This window comes from Balaenoptera physalus (assembly GCF_965194825.1).
Source record: "Balaenoptera physalus genome assembly, chromosome: 4".
Classification (NCBI taxonomy): Eukaryota; Metazoa; Chordata; class Mammalia; order Artiodactyla; family Balaenopteridae; genus Balaenoptera; species Balaenoptera physalus.
Window position 1 is genome coordinate 146,418,607 of NC_138891.1, and position 12,888 is coordinate 146,431,494.

At 40.4% G+C, this 12,888-nt stretch overlaps 1 protein-coding gene across 4 annotated transcripts in view; it reads right to left on the reverse strand.

Annotated features, from left to right (window-relative positions):
* The window catches only part of LSS (lanosterol synthase), a 40,521-nt gene that overhangs the window by 12,074 nt on the left and 15,559 nt on the right, over positions 1-12,888 (reverse strand). For all 4 annotated transcript variants that reach the window (XM_082459918.1, XM_082459919.1, XM_082459920.1 and 1 more), the window contains exon 17: positions 12,281-12,386. In XM_082459918.1, coding sequence (XP_082316044.1) covers positions 12,281-12,386 — 106 coding nt within the window. The remainder of the gene's footprint in view (positions 1-12,280; positions 12,387-12,888) is intronic.

Sequence of the window (12,888 nt, forward strand, 5' to 3'; positions counted from 1 at the left end):
TCCCTAACATGGGAAAGGAAATAGCCACCCAGGTCCAGGAAGTGCAGCGAGTCCCATACAGGATAAACCCAAGGAGAAACACGCCGAGACACATAGTAATCAAAGTGGCAAAAATTAAAGACAAAGAAAAATTATTGAAAGCAGCAAGGGAAAAATGACAAATAACATACAAGGGAACTCCCATAAGGTTAACAGCTGATTTCTCAGCAGAAACTCTACAAGCCAGAAGGGAGTGGCATGACATACTTAAAGTGATGAAAGGGAATAACCTACAACCAAGATTACTCTACCTAGCATGGATCTCATTCAGATTCAATGGAGAAATCAAAAAATCAAAAAATCAAAAGCTTTACAGAGAAGCAAAAGCTAAGAGAATTCAGCACCACCAAACCAGCTCTACAACAAATGCTAAAGGAACTTCTCTAAGTGGGAAACACAAGAGAAGAAAAGGACCTACAAAAACAAACCCAAAACAATTAAGAAACTGGTAGTAGGAACATAACATATTGATAATTACCTTAAACGTGACTGGATTAATGCTCCAACCAAAAAACACAGGCTTGCTGAATGGATACAAAAACAAGACCCATCTAATATGCTGTCTACAAGAGACCCACTTAGATTTAATTGATATTTATAGATTTAATTGATAGATTTAATTGATAGATTTAATTGATAATTAAATTATCAGATAGATTTAATTGATATTTATAGCACATTCCATCCAAAAACAGCAGATTACACTTTCTTCTCAAGTTTTGGAAGTCCTAGCCATGGCAATCAGAGAAGAAGAAATAAAAGGAGTACAAATTGGAAAAGAAGTAAAACTGTCACTGTTTGCAGATGACATGATATTATATATACAGAACCCTAAAAATGCCACCAGAAAACTACTAGAGCTAATCAATGATTTTGGTAAAGTTGCAGGATACAAAATTAATGCACAGAAATCTCTTGCATTCCTATACACTAATGATGAAAAATCTGAAAGAGAAATTAAGGAAACACTCCCATTTACCACTGCAACAAAAAGAATAAAATACCCAGGAATAAACCTACCTACAGAGACAAAAGACCTGTATGCAGAAAACTATAAGACACTGATGAAAGAAATTAAAGATGATACAAACAGATGGAGAGATATACCATGTTCTTGGACTGGAAGAATCAACACTGTGAAAATGACTATACAACCCAAAGCAATCTACAGATTCAATGCAATCCCTATCAAACTACCAATGGCATTTTTTACAGAACTAGAACAAAAAATCTTAAAATTTGTATGGAGACGCAAAAGACCCCGAATAGCCAAAGCAGTCTTGAGGGAAAAAACGGAGCTGGAGGAATCAGACTCCCTGACTTCAGACTATACTACAAAGCTACAGTAATCAAGACAATATGGTACTGGCACAAAAACAGAAACATAGATCAATGGAACAGGATAGAAAGCACAGAGATAAACCCACGCACCTATGGTCAACTAATCTATGACAAAGGAGGCAAGGAAATTCAATGGAGAAAAGACAGTCTCTTCAATAAGTGGTGCTGGGAAAACTGGACAGCTACATGTAAAGGAATGAAATTAGAACACTCCCTAACACCATACACAAAAATAAACTCAAAATGGATTTGAGACCTAAATGTAAGACCAGACACTATAAAACTCTTAAGAGGAAAACATAGGCAGAACACTCTTTGCCATAAATCACAGCAAGATCTTTTTTGATCCACCTCCTAGAGTAATGGAAATAAAACCAAAAATAAACAAATGGGACTTAATGAAACTTAAAAGCTTTTGCACAGCAAAGGAAACCATAAACAAGACGAAAAGACAACCCTCAGAATGGGAGAAAATATTTGCAAACAAATCAACAGACAAAGGATTAATCTCCAAAATATATAAACAGCTCATGCAGCTCAATATTAAAGAAACAAACAACCTACTCCAAAAATGGGCAGAAGACCTAAATAGACATTTCTCCAAAGAAGACGTACAGATGGCCAAGAAGCACATGAAAAGCTGCTCAACATCACTGATTATTAGAGAAATGCAAATCAAAACTACAATGAGGTATCACCTCACACCAGTTAGAATGGGCATCATCAGAAAATCTACAAACAACAAATGCTGGAGAGGGTGTGGAGAAAAGGGAACCCTCTTGCACTGTTGGTGGGAATGTAAATTGATACAGCCACTATGGAGAACAGTATGGAGGTTCCTTAAAAAACTAAAATTAGAATTACCATATGATCCAGCAATCCCACTACTGGGCATATACCCAGAGAAAACCATAATTCAAAAAGACACATGCACCCCAATGTTCATTGCAGCACTATTTACAATAGCCAAGTCATGGAAGCAACCTAAATGCCCATCAAGAGACGAATGGATAAAGAAGTTGTGGTACATATATACAATGGAATATTACTCAGCCATAAAAAGGAACGAAATTGGGTCATTTGTTGAGACGTGGATGGATCTAGAGACTGTCATACAGAGTGAAGTAAGTCAGAAGGAGAAAAACAAATATCGTATATTAACGCGTGTATGTGGAACCTAGAAAAATGGTACAGATGAACCGGTTTGCCAGGCAGAAGTTGAGACACAGATGTAGAGAACAAACGTATGGACATCAAGGGGGGAAAGCCGCGGGGGGGTGGGGATGGTGGTGTGATGAATTGGACAATTGGGATTGACCTGTATACACTGATGTGTATAAAACTGATGACTAATAAGAACCTGTTGTATAAAAAAATAAATAAAATTTCAAAAAATAAAAAAATAAAAAAACTTTCTCCCACAAAGAAAAAAATATTAACTTTACAGTGGGGAAAACAAGTGGCCATCTCCTTAATCAAGCGGTCAGTGTTGACACACGCTTCCTAATATGATGCACTGAGGAGCCCCATCACTTTTGTTACTTTCCCGACAAAAATGCTTAATTTTATAACCTGAATCTTGTCATGGGCAAACACAGAAAAACATACATTGAGGACATTCTACAAAATAACTTGCCATATGCCTCAAAAATGTCAGTCATCAAACACAAGGAAAGACTAAAGAATTGTTCCAGGTTAAAGAACTAATACATGACAACTAAATACAATGACCCTGGATTAGACCTTGAGGAAAAATGTTTCTATAATCCACACCACTGGTACAACTAGGACAATTGAAATAAGTTCTATAGATTAAATAATGGTATTATACCAATATTAATATTGTGACTCATATTTACCTAAGAGAATATCCTCATTAAAAAAAATACTAAAAGAAGCCACGACAATGAGAAGCCCGCGCACTGCAATGAAGAGTAGGCCCCGCTCACCACAACTAGAGAAAGCCCGCGCACAGCAACAAAGACCCAACACAGCCATAAATAAATAAATAAATAAATAAATAAATAAATAAATTTATTTTTTAAAAATACTAAAGTATTTAGGGATTAAGGTAATCACATTTGCAATTTACTTTCAAATGGTTCAAGAAAAAACATATATGGGAGGGAGTATGATGAAGGAAATACAGTAAAATGTTAAAGTGGAATTAATTAAAGAAGCTTCACCTAAAGCTGGAGTCAAGACAGGCCTGTAAGGGAAGTGCTCAGGCCCACCAGGCATCATCAATTTCCCCAAACAGGAAAAAATATCCCTCCACATCTCAGGCAGGAAGGTGTCCCTGCTCACTATCCAGCAGGAAGAAGAAAACTCTCTTTCCCACGACAGCCCAGCCAATCAGAGACGGCAGCAGCCCATCAATGGGAAGCCTCCATACTCTGGATCCCCAACCCCTCCAACAGACTCTTTGGTTATCACAGTCCCTATACAAGCAAGTTCCCTTTCTTATTCTCTGGATTTTCCTGTGATCTGTCACAGTTCACATGTCCCGAGTTGCAATTCCTCTGGCTATTCTGAATAAACTCACTTTTGCTGGTTAATTAACTGGCTATTATATTATTAAAGTTGACATTAACAACTGAGCAGTAGTTGGAAGAGGTAAATAGGAGTGTATTTTACTTCTTTTATAACTTTCTTATAAGTTTGAAGTTAATGAAGAATTTCAAGTCAATCTAGTAAAATGGAATATCCCATATATGTATTACTAGAGTAACTGACACCCTCAAACTATACCTAAAAACACTCCTAGATAAATTAAAAATTTTAATATAACAAGTTAATATATTTGTTCAAAAAATAAAAACTTATGTTCAAACTCTCTAGAGGTAAAAATAATAAAGTAATTGGGGGAAAATATCTGTAACATAAGATAGAGAATTACTTATTGTGCTTAATAAACATGTAAGGCAAGAAGAAAAATCATCCCAGCAACAAAGTTGGAAAGGGTATGAATGGCAATTCATAATGTGAAAGAAGATACAGAAATGACCTATAAATGTCTGGAAAGAATATTTTAGCTCAGTAATCTCCAAAGAAATACAAATGAAGTAAATCCACCAGAAAACTATCATAATATACCTTCCAAAGCAGGAGTTTTTACACAATAACAATAGTTATTCTGTGCTTATCACATGCCAATCTCGCAGTGCTTTCGTGTGGTATCTCAATCCTGCCAGTTCCATGAGGCTGTACTACTGCCGCATGTGGCAGGGGGAGCCTGGGCAGGGGAGTGAAGTGACTGGACCAGGATCTCAAGCAGAGAAGGGGCAGGGGCAGGGGCATCCACCCAGACAGGCTGACTCCAAGCCCACATGGCTCTAGGGAAGAATAATGGCCCTGAGCAAAGATTTAACAAGAGGATACTGGTTCAGGTTAAAATGGGGAAAAGCTGGAAAACAGCAATGAAAATTCAGAAATAACCATTACAACTCATGTTGGAGGAGAATGCCAAATGACAAGGGAAGTTATCACCTGCTCTCAGGAACCCCAGAGTAAACAGAGCCAGTTACATGAAAGGTGCACCGTGGAGATCAAACAGTCAGAACGCCCTCTTCTCAGGGGTGAGGAAGGGCAGCTGGCTTTCTTCCTGGTGCTTTTCTGTATCGTCCAAGTCTCCTTCAAAGAGCATGCTTTACTTTTATTATAATAATTCTTACAAAGATGATTAAGAAGGAAGGTCAATCCTGTGAGGGCATCTCTGAGGACAAGGTGGCCAGAGGAAAGGACCCCAGATCACACACACAGCACACGGCCAAGGGACCAGCCTGGCCTGGGTGACAAAAGGAAGACTAGACACAGTGCCCGCTAGTGCCCCCTTGTGGCTGCACCTCCTGCCAGACCAGACGGAAACCAGCAAAAACATGACTGGATACTCCTCCAATTTTTTTGGGAAATAAAGCAACATGCTCCTAAATAACTCATGGGCCAGAAAATTCACAATAGAAATAGAAAATGCTTTTAACTGAATGACACATCAAAACTTACATATAAACTTAAGTGTACATTTAAAAAGAAAGCCTGGGGCTTCCCTGGTGGCGCAGTGGTTGAGAATCTGCCTGCCAATGCAGGGGACACGGGTTCGAGCCCTGGTCTGGGAAGATCCCACATGCCGCGGAGCAGCTAGGTCCATGAGCCACAATTGCTGAGCCTGCGCGTCTGGAGCCTGTGCTCCGCAACAAGAGAGGCCGTGATAGTGAGAGGCCCGCGCACCGTGATGAAGAGTGGCCCCCGCTCGCAGCAACTAGGGAGGGCCCTCGCACAGAAACGAAGACCCAACACAGCCAAAAATAAATAAATAAATAAATAAATAAATAAATTTTTTTAAAAAAGAGAAAGCCTGAAAATCATTTATCTAAGCACCCATCGAAGAGAGCTTTCTCCTCTGTGGGAGGATTTACTGCAACTTCTTATTTTTCAAACACCGGTCGTAGACCATTGGTGAGTTATGATTAACATTTATTTAAATTGAAAATATACATATTATTTATACCTATATAAAGGGATAGTATACATCTTTAATTTTAGCTATACCTTATAGATACATTTATTAATAGTTCATTTATTATCTGGATGTAAGCAAGAGTTTCAAAAAGTACAAAATAGGATGCACGCATGCCATATACTGAAGATAAGAAATACGTGTCCATTTATTACACTGCTGTCTCAGTTAGTTGTACGGTTTTATACACAAAGGTATGGGCACGACATACACTGCGTCTCTCACTAAGGAATGGCCCATCATGCTGGAAAACGGCCACTCCTACGCGACGGCAAACCGAGCAGCAGAAGCACCGCGCAGCCAGCGGGACAGGCCAGCCCGACCACAGCCACCCTTTCTGCCCTGTATACACAGCGATGGCTCCTCAAGGCCAGGCTGCAACCTCTCTGACAGGCTCAGGCTTTGTTGCCTTGCCTTTTCAGATTGCAGCCAGGGAGCAATCTACTTGCAAGCCTGGGAATTCTGGTGGCGTTTTCCCATACAGTTATAGCTCAGCCATCAGTTTAGAGGTTGTTCTCCATCCTTCAAATCTTTATTCTGCCTACTCAACACAGAGCAACCCTCTTCAGCAGTGACGTGAGGATCCTGCAGCCCCTGCCTGTTCTATGCTTCCCAGTCTAGTAGAGCAACATTGGGATGAACCTGTAGACACCAGAGAATCTCATAATGTAATTTCCAGAAAGCATATATTTTATTTTAACTGTATTATGTAGAAAGAATTTATATTCATTTAATGTCATTCACAGGCAATTATGCTATCCTCTAAGAGTGAATGTGTAATTATTCTGTAACAACTTCCTTGCATCATTTTTTCTCTAGGTAAGCTTTGTAAGTTTTTGAAATTGAGAAAATAACATTTGAACTAATAAAGTTGAAAAATCAGCATTTTTTTTAAAAAGAGGCTTTTTAAAAAAAAATACAGACTGCTATAGAAGTTCCCTTGCCAAAACTGATTCATAAAAGAGCTAAGGTTTGTTTGTTTACAAAACTACTAGAAAATACAGATAAAAGAAAATGACTATATATGAAAAGTTGGATGTGTGTTTTCAGTAGAAGGTATGAGGGGGACTTCCCTGGTGGCGCAGTGGCTAAGACTCCACGCTCCCAATGCAGGGGGCCCGGGTTCGATCCCTGGTCAGGGAACTAGATCTCACGTGCATGCCACAACTGGAAGTTTGCATGCCACAACTAAGGAGCTTGCCTGCCGCAACTAAGGACCCAGGGAGCTGCAACTAAGACCCAGTGCAACCAAATAAATAAATAAATATTTTTTTAAAAAAGAGAAGGTATGAGGAATAAGGATGCATTTTTGTTGAAGGAAAAAAAGAAAGTAATTTTTTTCTAAGTAAAACGATTGTTCCAGAATAAGAAAGGAAAAAGACAGGGCAAAACCTGAATGGATATAAAAAGTTGTAGGTTTATAGAAAAGGAATCTTGAGAAAGGAATTTTATGTGTAGTCACGTTGACTAAGACTGCAATGGATTTATACAAGTTTTTAAACAAGGAAGAATTTTTTTGTTGTTGTTGTTTTTTTAATTTATTTTTGGCTGTGTTGGGTCCTCGTTGCTGTGCGGGGGCTTTCTCTACTTGCGGCGATAGGGGGCCACACCTTGTCGCAGTGCACGGTCTTCCCATCGCAGTGGCCTCTCTCGTTGCGGAGCACAGGCTCTAGAGCGCAGCCTCAGTAGCTGTGGCGCACGGGCCCAGTTGCTCCGCGGCATGTGGGATCCTCCCAGACCAGGGCTCGAACCCGTGTTCCCTGCATTGGCAGGGGGATTCCTAACCACTGCGCCACCAGGGAAGCCCCAAGGAAGAATTTTAATATCAAAATTACACTGGTTCTGGGACTTCCCTGGTGGCTCAGTGTTGGTTAAGAATCCGCCTGCCAATGCAGGGGACACAGGTTAGAGCCCTGGTCCGGGAAGATCCCACGTGCCACGGAGCAACTAAGCCCGTGCGTCACAACTACTGAGCCTGTGCTCTGGAGCCCGTGAGCCACAACTACTGAGCCTGTGTGCCACCACTACCAAAGCCCGCGTGCCTAGAGCCCATGCTCCACAACAAGAGAAGCCACCACAATGAGAAGCCCGCGCACCGCAATGAAGAGTAGCCCCCGCTCACTGCAACTAGAGAAAGCCCACACGCAGCAACAAAGACCCAACGCAGCCAAATATAAATTTAAAAAAAAAAAATTACACTGGTATGAAATTAGAATTTGCTTTTCTCTATTAAAAGGATAGTTTTCTTAGATTACTGATCTGCTCTTAATAAGAAAGGGTAAACAAATGTTTTTCTTTACCTTTAATGTAATATGTCTAGAAAACTAAGATTCTATGATTTGTCTTTATCGGGTCTTTGATTACTTAAGAAAACTGAGTCTTCTCTATTAAAAGAGACACGCTTTTTTACAACTATGTAACTTTTCATATGTGTTAAATTTCATGGGAAGCATTTTCAAATAAGAAGTGATGCTGAACTTTTTTTAAGAAATATTTATGTGGAAATTATTAATAAATATTCCAGGACTTCCCTGGTGGCACAGTGGTTAAGAATCTGCCTGCCAATGCAGGGGACAAGGGTTCGAGCCCTGGTCCAGGAAGATCCCACATGCCGCGAAGCAACTGAGCCCGTGCGACACAACTACTGAGCTTGCACTCTAGAGCCCATGAGCCACAACTACTGAGCCCACGTGCCACAACTACTGAAGCCCACGTGCCTAGAAACCGTGCTCCACAAGAGAAGCCAGCACAAAGAGAAGCCTGCACACTGCAATGAAGAGTAGCTCCTGCTCGCCGCAACTAGAGAAAGCCTGTGCACAGCAACAAAGACCCAACACAACCATAAATAAATAAATAAATAAATAAATAAATAAATTTATTGAAAAATAAGTAAATAAAACAAATATTCCAGAAATCATATGAAATTCCCAAAAATCTGGTATGCCCTGATATAATTCCAACTCTTTTCATTTACAAATAGTTATTGTTTGTCACTTGCAAACAGTTGTTATTTTACTCTGAAGCTTTTGCAAAAATGTTCCTGCAAAAGTGCTTCATCTTCAAAGAGATTTATGGAAAAGGCCCTCACAAGTACTCTAGAATGTAGGCTTCTGATAACTGCTCATTCTTTAGCGTTCTATTTTCCAAGATTAAAGGACCCGTTTTCTCCTCTTTTAAGCTGTCTACAACTTACAGCAATTTAATAAACATTTATCTTTTTCTCCCTACCTGGTCCCTCAAGAATTCTGAAACTCCTATTAAATATTCTTATTTTTCATAACAATACATATTTGCAAAAGTTAAGTAAGAATCTGTTCTTGTAACAGGACACAACTGGACAAGTCCTTGTCTTGGCCTCTTAGCCTAAAGAGACTTTAAAGATCCAATATGAGATTCCTCATGAAAAGTTCCAACGAAACAGATTTTAAAGAGCCTATATGGTCAGTCGCTATTCCTGCTGCACTTATATAAATAATCAGGCAAAGTTTATTGAAACTAGACTCTGTTATCTCTGATAGAAATGGAGGTGTTTATAAAGAGAAAAATTATGTTTCAATAATACACCTTTATGTACATCAGATTCTAGTACCATTAATTGTCTTTTAAGTTTGTTTTCTAAGTGTAAACTGGACTGAATCCTGAATTCTTCTGATTTCCTCCAATATGTGGCTAGTTTGGAGAAACTAACATTTACAATTTTCTTCCACTCTTTTGATTTTTGAATCACTATGAAACTAAAACTGCCCTTTTCCCGAAGCCCTGCAAGCAAAAGCTGGACAACTTGATACAGACTTCAACAGCTCATGTGAGGACGATCCTCATGCCTGTTGCTGTGTGGCCACTCAGAAAGATCACCAGAGACATTCACACTGAAAACCAGGAAAATCTGTCTAACTGCCACACTTGTCCTCACTGCATCTGAAGATGCTTAGGACCCAGCATCTAGAAATCATCTCAACTAGCTGCTCTCCAAACTCAGAAACTGAATTTACAATTTGCTTGAATTATTTACCATTGTTTTTCTTTTGTTTCCATAGAAATGCCTCTCATTGAATTACCTGATTGCACAGATCATACAGAGGTCTAATTTAGGTGGAAAGACAACTACGATGCTGCCTCCTGAAGTAAACGCCCAAGGTGCATCCTGTCCTGAGGAACAGAGGACATGTGATTGCTGACACAGCAGGTGCGCCTCTGTAAACAACTTTTAAAGCTTTTGTAGACTGACTCAGAAAGGTAATACCCGAATCTGATTATAACCCATTTGATTTATTTAATTGATTAAATTTGGGCTCTGGGAAATTTTTCAATCTTGATTACTGTTCTTTTTATAGTCATCACATTAATTTCGCAACAGTTTTAAATGCCTACCGGCAGCCACTCACATACCAAATGGTATCCATCGGATCAGACAACTGGATGAAATTTGCAATAACCACATGAATGACGAAGATGGTGACTACATGGCCCTCCAATCCGCCAATTCAACTAATGAAAACAGCAAATATGTGACTCTTCAGCCTGACTACACCAACGGTGGAGAGAGAGAATAACACTACACTGGTTGGTGATACTCTCAGCCAGCTGAGACAATGACCAAAAGGGGGAACTGTTAAAATCAAAAACAAACAGAGCCCAGCCTCGAAAATTCCCTGAGCAGACAAAACCAGTTTAATCATACAAACAAAGGCTAATTTAGCTTTTTTTGCAAGACTAACATGACCTGGGTCATTTCTTGTTTACACCTCTGGAAATCATAAAGAAAACTTGAACTGCTTCCCAAGGTTGATACGAGGTAATCACTGAAAATTCTAATATTGTAACCAGTCACTGTGAAGAATAAACAGTTACTGCTTTCTCACAATATAAGCTCTTTATAACAATATATACCCGAGCCTCATTCAATGTTTTGGTTTGTGCACTCCTGGTTTGCAAACTGTCTTTGTGGTGTGTGCATGATAAATTTTTACTAATGATTCACTGGCTTTACTTTTAGCTATTTATGAACCTTTGACAAAATCCTAAACAAAATACTTATTAAATTGAATCCAACAATATATAAAAAGTAAAGCACATCATGACCAAGCTGAATCTATACCAGGTTTACCAAGAGCCATGAAACAACAGAATCATACAAGGATGAAGGAAAATCTACAAAAACTGCACAGAAGCCCCATAACACAGCAAGTCCACATCTACATCCTCAAGAAATGGGAACCTCTGTGCCCCAAAACACAAGTCTGAGATTGTTCACAGCAGGATGATTCATAATAACCCACTGAGAGGCCCTGAAGGATATATGACAAGCACACGCATAAACAAAGCGTGGCATCTGCATTCGACAGTGGAGGGAGACAGACACGGGATTCCACGTTGGGATCACAGTGGGCAGAGGAGAACCAGGAGGGGAGCTTCTGGTAATGTGTTTGCCTGACGTGGTCACATGGGTGTGTCTACTTCATAATTAATCCAAGAGCTATATGTATGGTTTGTGTACTTCTCTAAACACGTGCCAGACTTCAACAGGAAAGGTTTATTTAAAAACTACCATTATTTGGACACAGGTGGAGCTGGGGGTACAGGCATACCTCATTCTATTGTGCTTTGCTTTACAGCACTTCGCAGACACTGTGTTTTTTACAAACTGAAGGTTTTTGGCAACCCTGCATCGAGCAAGGCTATCAGTGCCATTGTTCCAACAGCATTTGCTCACTTCATGTCTCTATCACATTTTGGTAATTCTCACAGTATTTCAAACTTTTTCATTATTATTATATCTATTATGGTGATCTGTGATCAGTAATCTTTGATGTTACTATTACAAAAAGAATTTGACTTGCTGAAGGCTCAGATGATGGTTAATATTTTTTAGCAATAAAATATTTTTAATTAAGATACGTACATCGTTTTCTTAGACATAATGCTATTGAACACTTAATAGACGACAATATAGTGTAAACGTAATTTTCATATGCCCTGGGAAACCAAAAATTGACGTGACTCACATTACTGTGACATTTGCAGTGGCTGGAATTGAACCCACAGTATCTCCTAGGTACACCTTTATGTGTCTTCTTTTAATGTTATTAAGAAGATGCAAAAACTAACTCATTTTTGTGTTATAACTGTGCTACTCTGACCCCCAATACACACATTTGATATACTTCAGGGCCTACAGCAGGATTCAGGAGCATCTGAAACCTCTTCCATTTTTAAATGAGCTTTATTCCAGAGCCCCCTGTCTGAGATGGGCCCCCGGCCTGCGCACCCCAAGTGAGCAAATGGCTTGCTCTCAATGACATCAAGGTTGTCTGATTTCTTGGCCCCAAGTTGATGGTACCCATGCTGCGTGACTGAGCATCCCTGTGCCAAGGCCGCCCTTACCTGATCTCTCCGGCCCTGTGGTCTGGGAACTGCTTGTGGAAATGCTTCAGCGCCTGCATCACAGCCGAGGTGCACTCCACATATGTGTAGTCAATCATGATGTCCCCTGGGAAAGAAAAGGAAGGCTTGAGGAATGTGAACTTTACCTCAGCTGCCCAATTTGGCAATTCAGGCCAAACCGTGACACAGGAGAACGCCATAAAATGCAGAGCCTGTACAACACATCACAAGCCTGACCATCCTCCAAAGGAAAGGAGGAAGCGTCACCAGCGACCAGCCAGTGACATGGCCACCAGGTGGGAGGGAGGCACCTACACAGGTGACACGGAGGCCCATCTGTGCTGCAGGACAGCCAGGTCAGTGGGAGGGTAACAGAGAAGCACACACAGCAGAGCTGCATCCCACCCTGAGAAGGCCTCCACAGGAGTACATTTGCCAGTTACAGGAGCCCGACAAATGTAGACCCGGAAGGAGGATACAGGGGCGCACACAGACGCAGCAGGAGGACACAGGCGAGCGGGTCCCCACTGTCACCTCCCTGTGAGGAGCTGTGGGCTCCATGAGGAGCACTCAGGAGACAGGCCGGCCTCTATGGAAGACAGAGCAGG